We start from the raw sequence: 24,094 nt of genomic DNA, 5'->3' as shown, positions 1-24,094 counted from the left end.
CCTTCAGGACAGCCAATTAGTAGGCAGCCTACAAACACTTATGGGATGAGATAATGTGGAAAGGGGCCCCGTGCTGTCAAACAGATTTACTTTAAAATTCTATGTCTCTTTCCAGAGAGAAAAATAACATCCCTCGGTGTTTTAAGCAGCACTGTTTCATCCTCTTTTGCACGTTTGCTGCCCTACTCTGCAATGTGTTTTTTGGATTATTTTTTTTCTTCCCTTTTCTCCTCCTTTTAGGGAGGGAAGATCCCCATCCGATGGACGGCACCCGAAGCGATCGCCTTCCGCAAATTCACGTCGGCCAGCGACGTCTGGAGCTATGGAATTGTCATGTGGGAGGTGATGTCCTACGGTGAAAGACCCTACTGGGAAATGACAAACCAAGATGTAAGCACCTGGGAGAGCTTGATGGGGTTTTGAGGGCTTGGCATTCATTCTGCTGTCAGAAAGACAGGATGGGACAAGAGGAAGAGAGGCTCTCTAAACTAAAAACGGCTTTGCTCCCCCACATCAGAAAAAAATCAGTCCTCTTGTTTGATTCTTTTTTTTTTATTTTGAAGCAGCAGCCCCAAACAGGCTGTGCACAGAGGGAAATGTGTCTGCACAGAGGCGTCTGCTTTCCCCAGCAGAGCACTGGAGCTTCACTAATGCTGTTAGTGCTGGAGCATGTCCCTCCTCTGCTTAATGACAAAGGTCTGGAAGGATGCTGATAACTGGCAGCATTTCAGTTGTGTCTTCAAACCCCTGCTGTCACATAAATCAGAAACTCAAGAGAGTCATGGGTAAGGGCTTTGTTTCCCTGCACAAAAGCTGGGTGATTTGATATAGTGACAGCAGTCCTGAGAGCTGCATCTGGCTGCTCTTGCACTGCACATCTTGGGACCATAGTTTTGCTCGTGTTGTGAATGTCTTGTAGGTCTGTGCTAATGCCAAGGTCTCATGGTTTGTTTGTACAACATCCCCTGGGAGTTGTGTACCCTTTTTCCTGGGCCCTGATGTCCCTTTCAGCCTCTGACCTCAAGACACCTTCCAAAAGCAGCTCCAACCAGGGAGATACCTGTCCCCCTCCTGACTGCAGCTCTGAGCTCAGCCTCTATAAGGATCTCATGATCCTACTGCAGGGCTACTTCCTACAGGGTCACCTGTAAATCAGGAAACCCCAGATTTAAATTTTTTAGCCTTTGACAAGGACAGATGTTGGTTGCCTGATTATTCTAGGCCCCTCTTTCCACTTCACATCTCTGAGAACCATGATGTGTGGCCAGGTTCATCACATGGAGACCTCAGAGGGGCTCTGCAACGTGGGGAAAAGCTTCACACTTGCCAAATGGAGTCATTCCTCATACCCTCCACTTCATCTCTGCAGCCCAACCATCTGCAGAGATACTGCTACCTTCTGAGCAAGGCAACCAGGCACTTGCTCTGCCATGGGTTTCCTCTCGACACAACACCTGATGTTTCATGCTTTTTTCTTTTTTATCATCTCTGAGCCCAGACACAGAAATGAGCAATACTTTTGAGATGGTCACACCATGCTTCTTGTCAGGGAGCTGAGGGGGTTGTTTGGCATGAATGCCCCACTGCTTCCACACTGCTGGGACTGTCAGATTCACAGGGAATTTGGTAAAGCAGCATGGATATGCATAGAGATTTCTCATCCAAATGCAGAAACTTTTCTTCCCTAACCTGTGTGCAGAGAGTGCAGCAGTTGAGAGCCAAGCTTTGTCACACTGAGCTTTGTAACCATCTTCAATGCTGATGCACCAGGATAGGACAGATGTTATGCAGTAAATGCCAGGATAAGACTCAAGCTGGTGCCAGTGAAATAATTCTCCATGCCAGGAACATCCCTTGTCTGGATTGTAGCACTTTGAAAATCTACACTTTGCAGAATTGTTCCCAAAAGCCCAAATGCCTTTGGCTACAGGGTGGATTTCACACTCCCCTACAAGAAGTGGATGGGGGACTGGTTTCTTTAGCAGCAGAAAGCAGAGGACTGGTGAGATGTTTATGAGCAGAATTTCCTGCTCAGGTTTTGCTTGGCTTACCAGTGCAGATGGCAAGTGCCTCGATGGTGGTAGCCTAAGAAACTTAATTCAGTGCTGTGCATGTTTCTCATGGGAGTTATGCCTTCCTCCTTCATCTTCTGAAGGCCTCCTTTTGGAGGTTGGAGCAAGGAGGGAAACAGCCTCTGCTCCTTAGCGACTGTGACAGGACCAGAGGGATTGGATGGAAGCTGTGCCAGGGGAGGTTTAGGCTGGATGTTAGGAAACATTTTTTCACTGAGAGGGTTGTCAGGCATTGGAATGGCCCAGAACAGTGGTGGAGTCACCGTCCCTGGAGGCATTTAAAAGGCATTTGGACCTGGTCCTTAGGGACATGGGTTAGTAGTTGAATTATGGTGTTAGTTAAAGGTTGGGCTGGATGATCTCGGAGGTCTCTTCCAACCTAAACATTCTGTGATTCTGTGAATTGCAACCTGGCAGAAGTACCTTGGCTTCCAAGATGAATTTTGCAGTGTCCCAAAAATATATTCAACCCACCCCAGAGAGAATGTGAATGGCAGTGGCATTTATTGCCACTTTGTGTGCCTTTTGTGTGCAGACAAGGGGAGGGGGCAGGCTAGGGCGGCATTTTACGTGAGCGGATTTCTGGTCTGCCAGAGTTCTCTCTTGAAGCCAGTATGCATTTGGGGAAAACTTGAAGAAAGGCAACTCCCCAGCCTCCTGTTTTGTCTCCTGCAGGTGATTAAAGCTGTGGAGGAAGGCTATCGCCTGCCAAGTCCCATGGACTGCCCTGCTGCTCTCTACCAGCTCATGCTCGACTGCTGGCAGAAAGACCGCAACAGCCGCCCCAAGTTTGATGAAATTGTCAGCATGTTGGACAAGCTCATCCGTAACCCCAGCAGCTTGAAGACATTGGTTAATGCATCAAGCAGGTAAAAACTTGGGCCAGAGCCATTTCTCAGAGCAAGCTCCTTGTCTGAATAACCACCCCCGAGTTGAGTTACCAACTTATTATTTAGTCTGCATGGGTCCACTCATGGATGTTCTTCCGTATGTCCATGGGAGTTGTCTCTGATCAGCTTTTTCTCTTGAAATTGTCAAGCAGGTGAGCAATTCAGTTACTCTATAAACACAGTGCTGCTGCCTCAAAGAATAGTCCTGTGGCCTGTCTTTCAGAGACAGGAGTTTCAGCACTATTTATAAGTGTATGATAAAGCTACCTGTGTTCTACCCCAAGGTTAGAGAGGGCAAGATTTGAGTGCACAAAATAGATGTAAATGTTGCTCAAATTATCTGCCAGTTGACTTTATCTTGGTAATGCAAATTAAGAGGGTTTTTTCAGGAAACAGGATGTGCAAAGCTGTCCAAGTGCAAGTGCATCCTCCCACAATTATTCCCAGCTGTGCCAGCTGCCACCACCAGTTCTGACAATCTTGGTAGTTATGAGAGGATCTTGGTGGTTCCCAAAGAGCTGTACACAAACAATTTTCTAAAACCACACTAAGTGAATAGAACAGCCACTGTGCAAATAAACATGAACCTGAATAGCTGCATGGTCACAAGTAAGGTAAATACTTGTGACCCAGGAACTACAGGCCAGACAGTCTCACCTTTGTGCCTGGCAAGGTGATGGAGCAGCTCCTCCTGGAGGCTCTGCTAAGGCATGTGGGTAATAAAGAGGTGGTTGCTGACACCCAACATGGCTTCAATAAGGGTAAGTTCTGCTTGACTTCTTTGTTTGCCTTTTGTGATGGGGTCAGGAACAGGCTGGGTGATCAGACTGTAAGAGTTGTGACCAGCAGCTTAACATGAGCCATCAGTGTGTGCTGGCAGCCCAAAAAGCCAACCAGGTCCTGGGCTGCATCAAAAGAAGCACAGACAGCAGTCAAGGGAGGGGATTCTCCCCCTACTCTGCTCTTGTGAGACCCCACCTGCAGCACTGTGTCCTGTTCTGGAGTCCCTGACATAGGAAGGACATTGAGCTCCTGGAACGTGTCCAGAGGAGAGCCACAAAAATGCTCAGGGAGATGGAGAACCTCCCCTATGAAGCCGGGCTGAGGACATTGGGGTTGTTCAGCCTGGAGAAGAGGAGGCTCCAAGATAACTTTACAGCAACCTCCCAATATCTGATGGGGGCTACAAAAATCTGGGGTAGGGCTTTTTATATGGGTGTGTAGTGAGAAGACAAGGGGAAATGGTTTAAACCTTCAAGAGGAGAGATTTAGGCTGGACATCAGGAAGAAATTCTTTATTTGAGGGTGGTGAGCTCCTGGCACAGGTTGCCCAAGGAAGTTGTGGCTGCCCCATCCCTGGAAGTGTTCAAGGCCAGGCTGGATGGGGCTTTGAGCATCCTGGTCCAGTGGGAGGTGTCCAGGGCAGGAGGGTCAGATCTAGATGATCTTTAATGTCCTTTCCAATCCTGGCCATTCTGTGAAGCTATTACACAAGAAAAGAGGAAAATAGGCTGCTATTTCCTTAAAGTGCTAAGCAGTTTGCTTAAGTTTTATTTAATGAACAGGTCCTTGCAATTCCACACCTTTCTTTTTCAGACCTGCTGTGGTATTTTCAATGTGAATGAAGCACCTGAGAATCCAGCCTTTGGAACTGTGTTTTTATAATTGTAGATTGCCATTCCTAGACCACAGTGGTTCGAAATGAATAATAATTTTAACGTACACCAACTGCAAAGGGTTTTTTTTTTTAATATATGTAATGTATTCTTTATGAAAATTCTCATTAATGCAAATTAGGGAGGAAGTCACTCTACATTACAGTGTGTGCATATCATCAGTAGGTACCTCCTGACATTAGTGATGAAAATCCACTTCTTGTTATGATTGCTTAGGATTCCTCATGTATAAAATGTTACAGGAAGCCATTATGGTCTTTGTACTTCCAGTATTCACATTTTATTGGACTCTTCAGCATTGCTGTTAAATAAACAAATAACACTAATGTGCTCATAAAATATCTGAAGATTCCTGAAGTGCTCTAATAATATAATATCCCAGCTCTCCTTCCAGCTGAAAGTCTTTTAATTGCAATTCTCACTGTTGGAGGCTGACCCAGAAAATGTTTTGTTTTTTTTTTAACTGTGGGTAATAATCTTTATGCAAGGTGAATGTTAGCTGTGTCCTGGTTTACCAAGTAGGGGACACATCTAGTTTCTTCCTGGCTGAACTTGAACAAACCCTCTTTGCTTCATTAGTAGAGTGGCGGATGGACCTTTACATGGCATGGGTCACTCCTTTACATGGCATGGGTCAGTTGGACCAGCTACTGTATCAGTGTTTTGTCTGTGGTGAGGGGTTGTTATTTGTCTGAATTGCAGCTCAAATCCCTCCTGGACAATTCCCTTACCCTCCCAGATAGCCAGATGGAGAATGTACTGGTGTACACTTTTTTTTGTCTTTAGACAAAAAAAATGTACACCTGGCACAGTCTTCCGAAACACAGTTTTTCAGGTATCTCATTCTTCCCACCCAATTTCTTTTGGAGGTTTTCAGGCATTTTAGGAAGAAGTACCATGTCCACCCACCATTACAACCTCTGTCCTTCCCCATCCACCCTGAAAGCTGCTGGATTATGTGTTGGACCTTGGTGGTGATGCACATTTGAAGTTCTTCCAGTTATCATCACACCAAAGTAGACACAAAACAGCTGCGTATTGGCAATACCTATGTTTGGCATAACCAAACAGGTATCAGTTGCTGCAGAGAGTTCTTGAGTGAGGATGTGGGAGCAGGAGCAAGAGTCTACCTCTGGTTTCAGGGCTGGAGGATGGTTGGAGCATCACTGTTCTCTACAGGGCTTGTTGGATGCTGCCTGCATTTGAAATCCCCACCAGCCTCTTGCAGTGTTAGCATCAGTCTGACATGGATGCCCGCTGCTGGGAAATGTAATTTGAGTTTCAGCTCTGTTCAGGCTCTGGCCTGTCTTAATTATGAGCTTTGAAAACTTTGAACACTGTGGGAAGAGTAAAACCAAAGACTCAGAAGGAAGAGTGACTGTGGGAGCCTGATGGAAGAGGAGCCTGACTGTGGGCAAGAGGTGATGCAGATGGACACTATTACTCTCTCCTCCTCTTTGTATTTGCAGTGTGAATCAGAAATGTGGCAAACTAACCCAAAAGTGGATGAAGTTACAGGCCAAGTGGTATGTTTGATACATTCTGTATCAAGCCTGCTGGCAGGATTTAGGCTGCAGCAATCACTGAAAGCACAGTAAAAAAAAATCATCTTTACCATATAAAAATGTGAGCAATTGAGTCCCATTGGGTACATATCCATACTGATTCTGTTTGCTTCTCTGTTTTTGCTTGTCTTTAGAGTATCAAATCTGTTGGTAGAGCACAATCCAGTTGGAAGTGGTGCCTACAGGTCAGTGGGAGAGTGGCTGGAAGCCATCAAAATGGGGCGATACACGGAGATCTTCATGGAGAACGGATACAGCTCGATGGATGCTGTGGCTCAGGTGACCCTAGAGTGAGTAGTGCCCAGATCTTTTTCACATCATGTCTTGGAATTGCAGAGTGGTGGGAAGGCAACCCATTCAAAAACATGTAGGGATGAGGCTGCAGAAAGGGAAACCATTACCCTTTGTATGTTGTTGGCTCCTTTATTCACAGAAGTTAATGCTTGAGTTTGAATAATTGCCAGGCTGTCCTCTTGACATAATAGCAGCTGATTATTTAGGCTTACCAACAAATAAAGCCCCCCACTCAACTAATAAGTGTACAGGAGCTACAGAGGTATACTGGCTTTACACTGGTTTCATAATCAAGCCCAGTAAGGCATGGAAATAATGTTCAGCATTAACAGATATAAGCATAGATGCCAACAGCATCAGCAAACCCACAGCTCTAGATCTAGGGAACAGGTTCCCTGCCTAAAACTTTTCTTTCTGAATGTGCCCTTGGTTTTTGCACATGGGTATCACTGCCATTGGGGTGACAGCACTCAAATGACTTGGTAAATGCCTCAGAAGCTGCTGATGTGGTATGCTCCATCTTTAATTGCCTTACTTGTGTAATTACATCTGTACTTTCCTTCTGCTGCTAACTCAAACTCATCCCAAAGCCTGCCTTTCTAGCTGGCTTAATTTGAGCTTCTTTTACTGCAGGCATTAAAGCAGAATGGGAAGGATTCTGTTCTGTGAGGCTTTGGAGGAGGTTGTGGCTCTTCTGACCACATGCAGATTGCCAGTGCACATACAGAATTGGTGCCAAGGATTAGGAATAAAAAAAAAAATAAATTTCCACACCCCACAGAACTACAGCATTTCTCTTGTCTCACATGGGGCTTGCTGTGGAGCTCACTGTACAGAGTAGGAGATCCTTTGCTTGTGATCTGGGTCAGTACAATCTTGGAGTTCAGTTTTGCATTTCATATTTAGAGGGAGTGCAGGAGCCTGTATGTTCTCACTCAGATTTTATTTGCTCACTGATATTTGTCCCTTACACCTGGACTCATCCACTCTGTCTTCAGCCATTCATATGAAAACTGAGCAAGGGATTCAGTTCTCTCCACAACTGTCTAGGGAGTCAGGGTGCATGGATTTCTACCCAGATCCTTTTTTGGGGATCTGAGACTTTAAATGGAGCTTCCCAGCCTAGTCCTGCAATTACATGCCATTTACTTTGGCTTTTGAGGATTCCACAGTTCCTTACCTACTCATCTGATATGGCTTTGCCCAAAACCACCAGGCTTTGGGGCTCCATTTAAATCACTTTTTAAACATACAAACACTGACCAAGGAAATGGTCCATCCCCAGGCTGGTCAGAGTCCACAGGGTAGAAAGAACTAGGCAAAGGGTGAGTGGGAATAAGAAGGGTAGGATGAGGCAGTAATTTAAGAGAAAGGAAAAATATTGGAGCATTCCCCTCTACTGTGTCAGCTTGATCTTTTACCAGAGCAACTTCTGCTAGAAAATGCAGATTGCCTAAAATTTATCAGAGACTTGTTGCTGCTTTACTCAAGTAGTCATCTCAAAGAAGAATATTAGGCTTCACACAAGCTTCCTGGTTTGTTCCTCTTTAGAACTGTATGCAGTTTCAAGAACTCTAAAAATGCTCAGAACTTAAATGCTTTGGTTTGGTTCAGAGAAAACAGTGAGTTTTAGCCCAAATGAATGATTTTTTTTTTTAACAATAAATCAGAAATTCATTTACTCATGTAGCTTTAAACAGTCTTAGCAGCCCATCCCACTGACAGAATTATTCCTAGTTGCCCATTTTGAGTGTGGCATAACCTCCTTAATTTGGCTTAAAAATTTAAATACTACCCTATATTTACTCTTTGCTAATTAAGCTCTTTCAGAGATTTCAAGTGTCCCCCAAAGTCTTTTCAGGCTGCCCCAAAAGCACTTCAAAATGTTTTCCTGATTGGCACTGAACCAAGAAAACCATTATCTCTACAGTTCTGGCCAGAAATGCAGGGTGGTTTAAAGGTCTTTAAATAAGATTATAACTGCCAGAGATGCTCTGACCCACACCAACTGCAAACTGCCTCTAAGTACCTCTCCTCCAGATCCCATTATGGTCTCTATAGCACAAATGTCATTCTCCTCAGGTCCTTTTGTGGCCCTAGTAGGGACATCTGCTCAGCTTCACCTTTCTCCTGGGCTCTTACAGCAGCAGAGAAGTGCAGAGGAGCTGATGCCTGGAAGCCTGGGGAGCCTCTGGGTGTGTAGTTTTTTGGGGTTGGTTTCATTTTTTACAGCTGAAAGGAGACATTTCATTAATCCATCTTGCATTTCATTTCAAACTGAAAACTCCCATGCCAGCAAATAAATTCCTCCTGTACCTGCCTGAGTCAGGCTTGGTTCTTGAGCATCTCAGGCCTTTGCATCACAGTGGATGGCTTAGCAAGAAGGCTTGACCTGCTTAAGGCCATTTATGGGAAAACTGTGGAGGGTTCATTAAAAAAAACCATACAAATCAAGACTTCTCCTGTTCCTCTCAGTAAAAAAAAACCAAAAAAACAACAAAAGACCAGATTCTCAGCAGTTAAAAAAGGAGAAACTATCACAGTGGCTTAAGAGGAAAGGTGTCTTATGTTGAAGACCTGAACTATGTGCTCAGACTGATGTAAACTGGTAGATTGCCCTTAAAATCAACAAAGTAAAGGAGAGAAATGGCTCCTGAGTGGGCTCAGCTGAGACTCTCATGAGTTGTCCAGAAAATAAACACCAGAACAAGCAAAGTTCTCTGAAGGTTCATATATTGGGGGTTTTGGATTTCTGGAGGTTTTCATTTTTTTCTCCCTATAAAAGGGAACAAGAAAACATTTTGTACTCCACAAAGGAGAATACAGATTAAATGTTCCTTGTCGTTTTAATAGAGGCAACTGTTCAGTATATTCCAGAGCTGGGACTTGGGGGGATCAGATAAAAAGATGATCTGAATATCCGAGTTACTTTCCTCAAATGACATCACTAAAAGAGCTTTACCATTTAAGAGGTTGCCTTCAAATATTATCTAAAATGATCTTTCTGAAATTCAAACTGCATAGGAGAGAGAAGTGGAAGTTACATGGAGAAAGGAGAACTAGGTAATTGCTGCCAGAAAAGGCAAAAGGAAAAGAAAGATGATGAGTGTAAAGAATTCCTAAAATCTACTGAAAAAAAATTACTAGCTCTGTATGAATGTTTTTGGCCCCAACGCTGATGGGACTGGTGACACCCAGCTTGTGGCCTCTTTACAGGACCTGGTTGAGATGCTATGTGTTAAGCATTGTTTTTAAGTCCCCCCCTCCCAGCATGCAAAACAAAACCCCAATGACTGCCTTGCTTCTTTCAAACTGATGGTTTGATTAATTTATTCCAGAAAATAGTAGTATTAGATACAAAGTTCTGAAAAACAAAAGCTTAAAAAGTTAAACCTGGTGAATATCACCCCAAGTCCTGAGCTCTGTCTGCTTAAGCAAAGACCTGAAAATGTATGTGTTCAAAGAGTGATTTCTACATTTAGCTCTAATTCTTGCAAAGGGATGAATCACCTTGTGAAAAGTGGAGCCTCACCCTCCACCCCCTCTTTCCAAGTGGATATCAGACTTGAAGGCAACCTTTCCAGTGGACCAGGCCTGTTCTTTAAACTTGTGGACCACCTAGTGACTTTGAGTGTGTCTGGAGCTCTTTCAATCCACTGCAAGAATAACTTTACCAGGACAGTATTCAAGAATAGATAGATCCATGACACGAGGTTCAGGCTGACCCTTGACTGGACCAATTGCTAACCACGTGGACTACATACTTCCACCTTTTGAAAGATCTGTACACACTGATTCTCAGGACACCCTGTTGTTTGTTAAGAGATGAAGAGCTCTGAATATTTGTAATAATATGTGCTGTGTTGCTTTGCATTGTATATTTTTTTTTCCTTCTAAAATAAAATAAATTATTTCTTAAAAGTTATACTGGATGGAAGAGCATTTAAGAGTTCACCTGCTCTAGATACTTATTCTTAACCTGAAATCTCAGTCCTGAGGTTGTGATGCTGCATCTGCTTCTGAACAAGCCAACACTTACCTTATTATTAAGCAGGATGGGAATAATGATTAAGAGCAGATGAACTCCTAGAAAAGTGGTTTTTAAGTCCTCATTACATGCAAAAGTTCCTAGTGAGTGGATTCCCTTCTCTTTACCATCTTCTGAAGGTTTTTGATGTTCTTCTTCTTTCCCTTCATGCAACCTGATAACTAACAATGTGCACAGGCAATTACAGAATCACACCACACGAGGAAGAGTGGTGAAATCAGGCCTGGCTGGGAAGTGAAATATAAAATAGCTGTGGTAGATTGATGGCTGCTGGCCACAGAAATCCTTCAGGAACCTGTCCATGTTGCTTGCATGACTATCCAGCTGGTGGAGGGGGATGATATTTTATGTGGCAACCCAGTCCTAGCATACACTGTGTTTGACAGACTGGTCCATGGCGTGTAAGTAGTTCTGTTTGTAAATAAAATGCTTTAAATATGTTTCTTACAACATGAAGATCATGACTTCAGCCCTTCCAAATGGAGGATCTTGCAGGGAAGGAGGATACTGTGTTATCCCTGGCATATTGCAGCTGGACTTTGATGCAAGGTGGTGGTAAGAGACCAGCATGCATGCAGCTGTCTACAAGGCTGGTTGGGATGAGCCAACACCAGTTTTCCACTTTGTTTTCTTGGATTTTTGGTCAGCTTAGGTTGGCTTATCTCTATTGTGTTGGCAATTCCTCCCTGTTTCTGTTGTGAATGAATAGAGGACACTTAGAAACAAGAAAAAAAGTGGTCTCAATGCTGGGGGAATCAAGTATTTTGAAAGAGGGAAACCACAGCACATGGGTGCACGTATCTCCAAGGCCTCAAGGAGTGCCCATGCATCTGCCACAGGGGTTGGGTCACTTGCACAACAAGGTGCAGCCTGCTCACAAGTGGGTTTTTTGCCTTTTCTTGCACATCTCTAAGGCAAGCCCCAGTGGATAACCCCACAAGTCCCTGTGGAGCTGAGCCCAGTGAAATTACCAGTTGTCTGCAGTAGTATAAACCAGGCAGCTCTGGACTGGAACTTCACAACAATTGTTTTGCAGACTTTGGCACGGAAGTTGGTATTTTTTTTGTCCCCAAACCCACTCTTTTGTGCACCTGATTTTGTTATAAATGCTTTTCTGCTTTAAACTGCTTGAAGTCCTTCAGCACTGGATGGACAGGAGGATGCAATGTGCTGTAAGTTGTGCTTGAAAAATGGGTATTAAAGCTGACACGTTCTGTAGGTGGTTTTCAGAAAGTTTTGTTGCTGCCTTCAGAGTGCTCCAGGTGGCTTTTGAAAAAGGCTGCTGGTTTTATACTTAGGTCACATCTAGCTGAATAGCTGTTGTCTTCTGGTCCATCTCTGCAGAGGTACAAGCCCTCACAATAGTGTTTCTCCCTCTTTCTGAGGACACCCTGGGTTCTTGGCCAGTGGCTCCACATTTAAGAGGATTTGATATTCAGGAAAAATAAGATTTGATACCCTGGTGAACAGCTAATGGATTGAAACCAGGAACTCCCTTTTCTTCTTTCTCTCTTGTAAATCAATGAGACACTTCTCAAGGATATTGAGTTAAAGGTATATTATAAGGGGGGGAAGCTGTATAGTGAGCAGGTGTTTTTTTAACAAAACTGATGGAGCTGCATGTGAAATTCCAAGATATATTTGCTTTCTCATAGTTTCAGGTTGTTTTTTTCCTCATAACATTCAAGAGTATCAAAAATAATACATTTATGAAATAGGTGGTGCTGGATTTTCAAAAGAGCTCAGCTTGCACTTTAGATACCTGGGGGGAAAAAAAAAATCTGTATTTTCAAAAAGTACCAGCAGAGCAGCATGCAGCAGGGGAAAGATGAATGCTGGTTCTTTTAAAAATCAGGTCCTATACTGGATTGGTTTTTGAGACTTTTTTTTTTTTTAATCTTTGGTGTGAATTTCCAACTGTGCAGTGTACATAAAATAAATGGCATGTAACAGCAGTGTAACTACATTTCCCTTCATTATTAAGAAGATGTCTTGCTGAACCAGTTTCACAATTCAGTGGAGGCAGAAATAAAAGCATGTCCCCCTGAGAAGGTAGACACCTTTTTTCTGGTCCTGCAGCCTTTTCTCTGCCAGGTGAGGAACAATGCTGATGTGTCTCATTGAGCAGCCTTGCACCAGGCCCCTTAAGCTGTGATTTCCCCAAATGCATTGGTGAGATGCATTGCCAAAAAAAAAGGGTAAGGTAATAAAATGGAGTGTTCAGCCTAGAGCAGAAGAACTGGTATTTTCCAAAATTAAAGGTTGAAAGTGTGACAACCCCTGGAGAACAACAGATGCAGCTTATGTGTTAATATATCAACCTTCACCTAGGACTGCTTTTTTCTTCCAAGCGATGCTCATAATTTTTGGACATGGGTGGTTGGTTGTACTCACAAAGGAGTCTGTCCAGAATGAGAAGCTGCTCAGAGAGGTAAACCTCACAGAGAGATACATGGAAGTACATTTGGTGGTCATTGCAGACGTTGACCTGCATGCAGCCATGAGCTGTAGGTCAGGTGTGCAGTGTGTGTCCTGTGATGATTTGGATCATGGATGTTGCTGCCCATCCCCACCCCTCACATGTGCCAGCCCTGCCAGTGTCGTTTCCAAAGAGTATCTGTATGTTCAAGGAGGTCGTGTCCCACTGACTTTAAGTGGAGAGTTTTCTCCTAAAAGACTTACACCCAGGATGGCAGCAGCTCTGGGATTCATGTGGGTATTGGCAAGACTGTGGAGAAACTTTGAGAACATCCTTTATTCTGTCCAGCCTGGAGATAAAAAGTGAGAGACTGATATTTCTCTAGACAACATCTCTCAGTTGAACTGTTTATCCAACAATCTCTGTGTCTTGTTTTGGAAACACGGATGTGCCTGCCTTGATGTGTCTTCAAAGCTTTTATTCCTACAATTTCACTTTTTCCATAGGAGGAAATCTGTGTGACTGTACCCTGCCATAACCTGTGGCTTTACATGGGATTAGATGTGTCACAGAATCTGATCACCCAGGATCCTGTTGTAGTATGTCCAGGGGACAACTTTCTCACTCCTGTCTTTGGATGAATTGTCCCCTGGAGGCACCTCTTTCATGCCATCCATGTGAACCTTGGTGATTACCTCCAGCTATACACCTACATTTTAGAGGGCTGAGTTTCTGAGAAAACTTTCTTTCCTTCTAATCCTCCATTTCTCATTAACTTAACTTATTTTCTAGCTTTCCTGGAATGGCAGCCCCATAGACCAACTCAACACAAATGCCTTTGGCTTGTAGAATTCACACCCCCAGAGAAATCAAACTTGGGTTATGGAAAACTGTAAAAAGGCCCAAGGGAAGCTGTGTTGCCAGTTCCTGTTGGGTTTAGGGGGTGGCTGTGCTCAAGATTTCACTATTAAGCTCTAGGATTGTGGTTTGTGTATCTTTGGCTTTTCCTCATCCAAAGAGGAAGGAAGGAGGGGTTGACATCATTCCTCCCTGCTCCTATCAGATCCTAATCTCTCCCAGGGGAAGAGGAAACTGCAACACAGCCTTTCTTCCATGGCTTTTCTCTTGGAAATAGGACTTTTTATGCCTAGCAGAACCCTTGGCCAAACATGATGCTGACTCTTTGCTGTCCCATTTTTCTCCTCGGCCAGTGAGGTGATCTCAAGCAAAAGATGTCAGCTCCCTGAGATGGTGTCAGGGAAAAAACAAAACAAAACAAAACAAAAATGGGGGAAAATTTAAATTTCCCAACTGTACTTGGCTTCAGGTGCCATCAATGGTAAGAGGTAGGTGGTGTGTGGTGTGTGTGTGGTGCTGTGTGTCTGAGAGGTCCCTGGAACCAACGTCTGCTTTTTCCCACAGGGATTTGAGGCGGCTGGGAGTGACACTTGTTGGTCACCAGAAGAAGATAATGAACAGCCTTCAGGAGATGAAGGTCCAGTTGGTGAATGGGATGGTGCCATTGTAACTCAGTTCCTCAAGGGGGTTGGTCCTGCACTTTGTACATGAGCCCTGAGATTTATTTTGACTATAAAAAAAAAAAAAAAAAAAAAAAATGGAAAAGATAAAAAGGGAAAATCAGAGGTTTCTATAACTGAAGGACATTGGCCTCTTCCACAGCATTTCTAAAGCAGTGTTTGACTGAAGTTCTTCCTTTTCTTCCAATTTGTGTCCTCATTTTCATTAAGTAAATGTAAGATGCATGGAACGTGGAAACAAATCTGCAGTACCTGTGGTTAACCCATCTCTAAAGCTTCAGCGATGAGAACAACAAGCCTTCCCACCACACATTGTCTGTACATGGGATAGATATATATATATACAATATATATATCACCTTTATATACTGAATTACAGCAGCACATGGTAATTCTTCTAAGGACTGACTTGAGTGGAGGAGTTTTGTGGCTGCTCATGGGCTCCCAAAAGCTGTGTTTTACTGAAGTTTACCTTCGAGTCTTACGTGTCTACAGAAGTGTATTGAAAAGCAATATGATTAGATTAATTCTTGATAGATATTTTGTTTTGTAAATTTAAGGAAAAAATGCTGTTACACAGCATTAAGTTATAGAGACTAGTGTATAAACATGTTGCTTGCTCCATGGCAAATACAATACAGGGTGTATTTTTTTTTTTTCTTTTTTTCCTCCCTGTGTGTTACCAAGTTCTTGTTTGCTCCTCTTGGAGGACAATATATGATGAAGATGTATATACTGTACAGTTTGCTACGCATCAAGTACGAGATTGGGGCTCTTCCCTTGGTTTGTTCTTCTTTTCTTACCCCTTTTGCTTTGTCTCCCTTTTGTGTTACTGCTGTGCTTTGTATTTTGTTGCTCTTTGGCTTGAGCTACTTATAAAGCCTTCAGAAGTTTTGACTACATAGAGGAGGTAGGAGTCTGCTTCAATATGAGATGCCCCTCCCTTTCCACAGCAGGTTGGCCATATCCAGAAGAAGAAAGTAAAGTACTTAGTTCTCTGTGGCCTCCATTGACAATGTGATTTGTGTGTCCTGCCCTAAAAGGCTTCCTCTGCACTGGTTTTTAAGCCCAGTAGCCATCTCCCAGTACATCCTTGTGCCTGGAGTCTAAGAGAGAAACCCTGTCCTGTGGTGGTGTGGAGGTGAACCCATGCTCATCCAGCATGAAAAATTTGCAATATTTCCCCCCAAAGTGTTTGTGGGGTTGTTTTAGGGACTGGGATGTCCTAGGTTCTCTCTCTGGGCATTTTTGGGTTTTAGCCACTTTAAGCCAGAGCACAGAGAGGAGGGAAGAGCCAAGTAGCCTAAGGTGGTCAGAGGAATAGCATCCCATGTGTCAAAGGGTCCCATCCCTCTGGGTTCCACACTTGGTTGTAGCTGTGGCTTTATGTGTTTATTGAAGCTCCTGGCTGCAGTTTTCAGAGGGAGCCTAGGAATCCTCCCCAGAAACAGTTTGGGGCTGTGCTCCTTGTTTTATTGTGGATAGGATTATTCAGCAAAGTTAATTAGGTGTTCATAGGTTGGGCTTTTTTTTTTTTTTTTTTTTTTTAAGGCTTTGGTAAATATAAGGATTTTAAAATGGCTCGAGTGGGTGGCAAGTGTTTGCTGTTTCTGAAGATTATTGCATCATAGAATGATAGAACCTTTCAGATTAGAAAAGCCCCTTGGTATCAAGCCCAACCATCATCCCTGCTCTACAGAGTTCTCCCCTAAACCAAATCCCCCAACACCACATCTAAACGACCCCTAAACACATCCAGGGATGGTGATTCAAATACCTCCCTGGGCAGTCTATTCCAGAGTCTGACCACTCTTTCTGTGGACACATTTTTTGCCTAATGTCCACCCTAAACCTACCCTGTTACAGCTTGAGTCCATTCCTTCTTGTTCTATCACTAATTACCTCTGAGAAGAGACCAGCACCAACCTTTCTACAGTGTCCTTTCAGGTAATCATAGGGAGTGATGAAGTCTCCCCTCAGCCTCCTCCTCCTCAGACTGCACAGTCTCTATTTTTAAAGTTTTAAAGGCAGGTCTGGTCTGACTGGTCCAGATACCAGAAGCAGGAACAACCTTCAAAACGATGACCCAGTGGAAAACCAACTGTCCTTAAAGCCAGACTGCATTTGTAGATGGGGCATCTCTTCTCAAGTTTCTCCACTAAATAAATAGGTTTTTTCCATATATTTCAAGAGCTGTTCTTACTGCAGATCTCTGCATAGTGAGTTTTGTCTTGGAACATAAAATTTTTTTAAAAGAATAAAATAAAATATTAGGGTCCAAAAGTCACAGCTTCTGTGTCCATAAAAATTCCAGAGAAACTATGAATACTTTGTATTTTGTTCATTTTATATATATATATATTGAGGTTCAGCAGCAGGAGATGGCAGTCATATTTCAGTGGTTACACTCTTGGTAAGGGCTGTAGAGGAATTTCCTGCCTAGGGCAAGCCTGAGCACTTTGCTTGTCCAGCTCACTACTGCTGTGGCTGGTCCAGTGAATACTTCTATTCCTTGTATGTTTTGCTGCTAATTGTGAGGGAGGTATTTTAAAGGGTCTGGGAGGTGAAAAAGCTCTTTCCAATAGAGTTTTTCATTCTAGAGAAGGAGGTGTCTCTGAGCATGGCTTGTGTAGACTGACCACTTTTCATGCTGTAGCTCTCATTTGGAAAATGAGATAAGGCTAAATAAGGAAAACTGGCTTAAAAGAAAAAACATCCAATTTAAAATTTTATTTATTCCTTCTGTATCTTTAATGGCAAGAAGAAAAAAAAATTACTGTAATATTTTTTTTTTATCTGTTCAGTGTTGAATATAATTATAGAAGTCCCAGTGGTCAAGAAATTGTGATTCCTTGGACTACTGTGGTCTTAAAATTAGTCATTAAGGTGTGTGTAAGATACATCAGTAGCAGTCCTAAGAGTAATGCTTAGTTCCCAATCCTTTTTTTTTTTACAGCTCTTTATGGCAGGGAGTGCAGGAGCTGGTGCATCCAGCACTGCCAGAGCTGCAGCATCCATCTCAGCTCTTTGCATTGGCATTTGAACTCATAGGAGAATGTAAGCATTGCTGTATTTATTCCTTCCCCTTCCCCCCACCTCCTTGGATGCTCTCTGTGCATTTTGTTTGTGTACATGGTTTTGTTTTGGTTTTTTTTGTTTTTTTTATTTTGGTTTTTTTTTTTTTTGTAGTGTAAGATATGAAATTTTCTATTTTTTCATAAAAATAAAAACCTTTGACTAACAGTGACATCCAGTTGTGGATCACACACACACATCCCCTTGGCTTTCCACAAAGCATCAGGATTTTCCCCCTTGGAGAGGAAATAAATCCTCTTTATTTTTTATTCCTAATCATGGACTCGGTGCTAATCTGGTGCTCCCTGGGGGAGAGAGTGACCTCTGGGAGGAGGGAAAAGTGTAGACCCCACATGAAGGCATCCTACCTTGTTACAGGCTCTTTCCTCTGTTTTTATTTTGGGGGGGAAAATCTGCCTTTTAGTCTGGTTTATGAGGCAAAGCACCCACTGAACTGACCAAGCCCCAGAGCAGCTCCTGGACACACCTTTTCCCAAGAACTTCAAGAACTGATTTTCTCTGGGTTTGTTTGTTTGGGGTTTTGTTTGGGGGGGGAGGGTGTGTTTGTTTTTTGGGGAGTTTTTTTGAGAGAGAGAGAGAGGGATCCCAGCAAACCCAAGGCCATCTGGAGTGCCTGCCCCCTGCCACTGGATCCCCAGCCCCATTCCTCCCCTGGCCCATGGATGTGGGGGGCAAAGAGGACATGAGCCAGCCTTCAAGGAAGGTCAGAAAAGCTGTAGGTGCTAAAAACAAGCCTTGGAAGGGCCTGAGAGAGGTGGTGGAGAGCAATCAGCATCTTCTGGCTCCTGTGAGATGATGACTCCTGGTGTACAAAGGGGAGAGCTGTGGGTGGGGGTGATGCTTCTCCTGACAGCACAAGATGTGGCAGATAATGGGTGCTATGCCTGGCAAAGAAAGGCATGGTAGTCAGGGACTTTTTTAACATTTTAAACATTTTTGTAACATTTTAACCCAAGATCAGTTGGGTTAGCAAACTAAGGCTGTCAGCAACTTGGATAAAATCTGTCTGGATTGATGTTGCAGTCCCTTGGCAGTGTCTGCTGCTGGACTGCAATGGCAACAGACTCGGGGAGGGCTCTGAGGACAGGGGGAAATCATTACATAAACTCATTTGGTAGTTTCATGGAGGCAGAGAGGCCTCTTAAGGGGAAAAAAATGTGGAAGTTTCTTTAAAGCTGAAAGTTAAAAAGCTTTGCAGGGGATGGGGAGGCATTGAACAACTCATGAAGGAAGCAGGAAGATTCACTGCTACTTGCAGTGAATTCCTCATGAAAAAAGAATTCCAGCAAGCAAGCAAAAACCTAGAGAAAATGGGGTGTTTAAGAAGGTCTCCCTGAGTCCAGCTGCCATAGAAATAAGGGTGGCTTCATGAAGGCACATCCATGAGAGCTCCTGCCTCCTCTCACTCCTCCTCAGCCAACATGAGCAGGAGGGAGAGGGGATGAGGATGCAAATGGAGAAAATGTGGTATTGCTACCAGTGAACAGGAAAGGAGGCTGCATACTCCTTCCATGGTGCTCTGGTTTAAGTGAGAGCCAAGGAACTGGGCCATTTTCTTGAGCCTTTTTTCCCACCTTGGTTTGGGACCAACCCTAACAAAAATCTCAAGTCAGTGTTTGCTTACTATTTTCTGCCACTGGGCTCAGTGTCAAGAGGCACTTGTACTCTGTGGCCACCAGCTAATAAATTTACCTGCTCAGAAGGGGAAGGTGCTTTATCTGAAAAGCAGGCCTTTCACCATGTGCCTGACTTACTTTTTTGGGTAGTTCTGCACAGCCTCCATTTGGTCCCTGCAATAAATGCAGAGCTGCATCCCCAGGGGTGAATGCCAACTCTTCAGAGTGTTTAACAAGCCAGGAACAGGGTAATATTATTCTCTACAGCACTCTTCTTTTCAGTAAACCCAGAATAAACTGCAAAGCAAGATAACCCTAGTGCCAGTGACACTGCACAGCAGCAAAGCAGCACCTCTGTCTTTTTTATCCTACTCAATAACCTAAAAATGGGCTGGGGGAGCTCTGAATTCCTCCCCTCCTCTGCCAGCCCATCAGGGTGTCAGCCTGTGGTGCCACTGTCCCTGGAGGATGCTGCTGCCCCAGGGCAGGAGGAGCAGGGAGGCTGCTCCCCATCACCCCATGAAGCTGAGCAAAGCACTGCAAGATTTATGAAGCCATGGGGAGAAAGAGCAAGGGGCTCTTCATGTATATTTCATGGGCTGAACTGCATAAATAGCAGGCAATGCATAAACTGTGACCGGATGCTTCCCCAGAAAAGGGACTGGTAAGCAGAAGAAGAGATGAAAGAATGAGATAGATTTATTCAGGTCAACAGGGCCTGATGAAAGTCACCCTCAAGTGCATTAAGAACCAGCCAAAACAGCGTGGCCTGATCCTGGGGAGATTCATCTTGGCCAACAGAAGGAGAGAGCAGGACCCCAAAGGGCTGGAGAAGGGCACACATCCTATCTGCTTGGTGAAATGGATGGGTGGGAGGGGAGAGACCACCTCCTCTGCAATGCCTCAGGGGCAGTGGGGGATCTGGGGAGATGCCAGGAGAAACCACTGGACCAGCAGCCAGGGGTCAGAGCAGAAAGTGAGATGGCATCAGTGCAAAACAGGGTAAGACAGGAAAAAAAACCCAGACCACTGGAAAACTCAGTGCAGGGATGCAGGAGCAAGTGTTGCAAAGGTGAAAATCCCCATGGCTGTCCCCTCAACAGGTACCTGTGTGCTCCCAAGTGTGTATTTTTAATTCTTCATCCATTGCCAGAGCTCAAACCTCCTGTACCCTTCATGGAGATGGGTATCAAGGAAGAAATCCCAGGCTGAGATCAGGTAGGAACCAGGAACCAGGAGCCAGAGCAGCATGGCCAGAAAAAGGCTTTTCTCATTTTGCACCCCCAAGAGCAAACCAGAGCTTACTGGCAGGTATTGCATGCCATAGGATTCCTGAGGAAAAAACCTTAGAGAAATTGGGGAGGGGGATTAGGGCAGTGTGTTTGTGTGGTTCTCAGTATTGCCTCTATAACAGGAATTCCATCTGGGGCAAGGCTTTTAGGACCCACTGGATTTTGGTGGCTGCAGCCCCCCACCTTACAGTGTCCCTTGATAACCTGCTAAGCTGTGGCTCATTATTTTCCTTCCAGAAAGGCCCACGAGGCATTCACAGAGAACAAGGTGCCCATCTAAGTGATTTTCTTACCCCATCATTTCCTTGCCTCCAGCTGGATGCTCAGCAAATCAAGTAAAATAAAAGAAAGGAGAAGCTTTCTTCTGCTGACGTGCTGCTTTGATAACACATTAGCATCCATAACTGGGATTTTTTTTATGACAAAACCCTTTGAGCTCCCCCAGAAGTGGCTGACAGACATGTTTGTGCTGGTGAAGATGACTTTTTTTCTCTCAAAGCTTATTTTTTAACTACAAAACCAACAGAAAAAAAAAATTGCAAGCAAAAAACCCAGCAAAACTGTGAGTTAGGCTGCCAGCCATTTTTTTTTTCTTGTTTGCTCCCAATAAAGGCTATATTTATTACAGGAAAATTGAAATCCTTTCCATTTCTCTTCTGAGACACTCTGTTTCAGGCTTGACATTTAAACAGGAAGCTCCAGGCTCCAAAGTTTAATCATTTACTCCTCAAGAAATACAGTATGAGGAGCTGCTGAGTGAAAGGACACAATAGGTGACAATTACATTTCATTGAAAGAAAAAAAATTAAATAAGAAAATGATATGTTCATTTAAAAAAGAAGGTAGGGAACAACAACCTCTCCCTTTTAATGGGGAAAATGAAAGCAAAACAGCATCATGCAGTCTCTTTCCTTGAGACATGTAGGAGCCCAGAAGTGCTGAGCTTGCTGTTACCTTTCAACTGGTGTAAAATTGATGGCTGGACCCAGATATTGTAGGAGGAGGGGAAAAGAGGTGTGTGGATACATGGATGTTGATGGATGGATGGATATGCACGTGCATGCAGAAGCACCAGGGGGATTAGGGCACACTGGATAAAGCATGAATGGCAGCAAATAGCCTAGGAATGAGATCATTCATCACACACCTTAAAGATCATCTAATTCCAGCAACCCTGCATGGGCAGGGACACCTCCCACTGGACCAGGATGCTCAAAGCCCCATCCAACCTGGCCTTGAACACTTCCAGGGATGGGGCAGCCACAAGTTCCTTGGCCAACCTGTGCCAGGAGCTCACCACCCTCAAATAAAGAATTTCTTCCTGATGTCCAGCCTAAATCTCTCCTCTTGAAGTTTTAAACCATTTCCCCTTGTCCTCTCACTACACACCCATATAAAAAGCCCTACCCCAGCTTTCTTGTAGCCCCGTCAGATATTGGGAGGTTGCTATAAAGTTATCTTGGAGCCTCCTCTTCTCCAGGCTGAACAACCCCAATGTCCTCAGCCTGGATTCACAGGGAAGGTTCTCCATCTCCCTGAGCATTTTAGTGCCTCTCCTCTGATCTTGTTCAAGATCTGTGCCCTTCTTATGTCAGGGACTCCAGAACAGGACACAGAACTCCAGGTGGGGTCTCACAAGAGCAGGGGGTAGAATCCTCTCCCTTGACTGCTGTCTGTGCTTCTTTTGATGCAGCCCAGGACCTGGTTGGCTTTCTGGGCTGCCAGCACACACTGATGGCTCATGTTGAGCTCCTGGTCCCACCACAGCCCTGTTGGCTGTCACCAGTCACCCCTTTTTTATCCCTGTGCCTTAACAGAGCCTTCAGGAGAATCTCATGGCTCATGATCTTGCCAGGCACAGAGGTGAGATGAGCCTGGAGTTCCCTGGGTCTTCTTTTTTTCCATTTTTGAAAATGAGGTTTATTGTTTCCCCTTTTCTATCAGCAGGAAGATATTAAAACCTGATTTGGTGTGACTTTAAGCTGTAAACATGCCCACGTGGATCCTTCCCTTAGCCTGGCAATGTGCTTTCAGTCCTGTGACACCCAGGGTTTGGGTAACAGGACTGCAGAGGCAAAACCATCATTTCATAGCAGCAGCTAGATCTATTCCAGCAGACAACAATAGAAGAAATTAAATTAAATTAAAATAATATAATTGTAAGTCTCCTGTTGGGGGGAAAACACTGGTGTCTCTGGCAGAAGCAAAGTTGGAATACTTCCTGGGGGTGCAGCAACCAAAATTCATGTGGATGGTATTTTCAGGGCACAGAAATCATCCCTGAGATAACTTCATCCATCTCCCAACCTCAACTAAAAGTTGGGGGTCACTGTGCTGCCCTCCCATGCAGTGACTGAAGGGACACCAAACCCTTTGCCCCTGCACTTTGCATCCCACAGAGGGGTCCAGCCAAGGGCAAAGCACTCACACAGTATCCATCCCTCCCTATCACCCAGCAATCAGGTGGGTTCTTCATCAGCAAAGGCAATTAGCATTCAGGTGCTGCAGTTAGCATCATTAGAGGGGCAAAAGGTTGACAGCAATAGGGACAAAACCAGGGCCCAGGTCAGAAATATAATGCAGAAATAAATTACAGCAAGAGAGCGTGTTCAGATCTGCAATTTAGATGCAGGTGTGGGGGCAGAGAAGGTTTCTGCTTCCTGCTGTTTTGTCATCTATGCTCAAGTGATCCCCAAGGCAGTGAGCAGCTGATAAGCAGCCTGGCTTTTCCATTAAGGGGAGATCTCTGTGAGAAGTAACTGAGACCCCCAGGTACCACCCAGAGATGCTGCAAAGTCCTCTTGGCGCCTCATCCTGGTTGTTTAAAGCCAGATCTTTCCCTTCAAAAAATCAAGTTACTGCAGGTGCTTTGGTGAATGTTGCAGCTGGGGTTTGCAGTGGGTGGGGGAGAGGGTTTAAGAGGGTTTATTTTGCAAGCTGCCAGCTGGGGATGTGCCCATCACCAAAAATGCTGAAAAGGATGAAGAAAAGAGATGGAGCAGGATGGCTTGTGGTGGATTTAGGTGTAAAAATGCAACTTAAAAAAAAAAAAGAGCTAATCATCCTGGTGACCCCTCCATCCCTGTGGATTTGGAAAGCCTGAGTACAGCTGTTTTAAGAAGGTAAGGACCAGTTTTTGTGGCTTTTTCTGTGCAGCAGGAGACAATGCGAAATGGCATGGCTGCCTTTGACACAAGGCTCCTCTGAAGAAAAAAAAAAAAAAACAAAAAGCAAACTAACTAAATAACACCAAGAAAGGCAAAAGGCACTTTCCTGGTGAAGAAGTGCAAGAAAGCTGAGCAACAAGCTGAAAGGTCTCCATTAGCTTTGTACAGACATCTGGCCCCTGGAGATGTCAGGGAATACTTAGTGCAGTGGATTCTCTTCTTTCAGGGATCTTCCTCACCTGATGAAGGGGAGGAGGTGTCTTATTTTCTAAAAGAAAGATGTAAAGGCCAAGTGACTGTGCTCCAGGTTATGTTTTTACACTGCAGAAACATCCCACTGATGAAATTATTACTTTGTAGAATCTGATAAATCAGGAGTCAAATTGAAAAGATTTTTTTTGTTGTTGTTCCCAGCTCCCCA

General features: G+C 44.1%; 1 protein-coding gene across 2 annotated transcripts in view; it reads left to right on the top strand.

The window, feature by feature from the left end:
• EPHA5 (EPH receptor A5) overlaps window positions 1-14,565 on the top strand; it is a 169,481-nt gene extending 154,916 nt beyond the window's left edge. For both annotated transcript variants that reach the window (XM_030449734.1, XM_030449733.1), the window contains exons 14-17: window positions 241-390; window positions 2,748-2,941; window positions 6,338-6,493; window positions 14,387-14,565. In XM_030449734.1, the coding sequence (XP_030305594.1) occupies window positions 241-390; window positions 2,748-2,941; window positions 6,338-6,493; window positions 14,387-14,492 (606 nt within the window). In that variant the 3' untranslated portion in view covers window positions 14,493-14,565. The remainder of the gene's footprint in view (window positions 1-240; window positions 391-2,747; window positions 2,942-6,337; window positions 6,494-14,386) is intronic.
• Window positions 14,566-24,094: the final 9,529 nt, after the last annotated feature.

This window comes from Calypte anna, chromosome 4A, assembly GCF_003957555.1.
Source record: "Calypte anna isolate BGI_N300 chromosome 4A, bCalAnn1_v1.p, whole genome shotgun sequence".
Classification (NCBI taxonomy): domain Eukaryota; kingdom Metazoa; phylum Chordata; class Aves; order Apodiformes; family Trochilidae; genus Calypte; species Calypte anna.
This window is presented reverse-complemented; position numbering and strand designations above follow the sequence as displayed.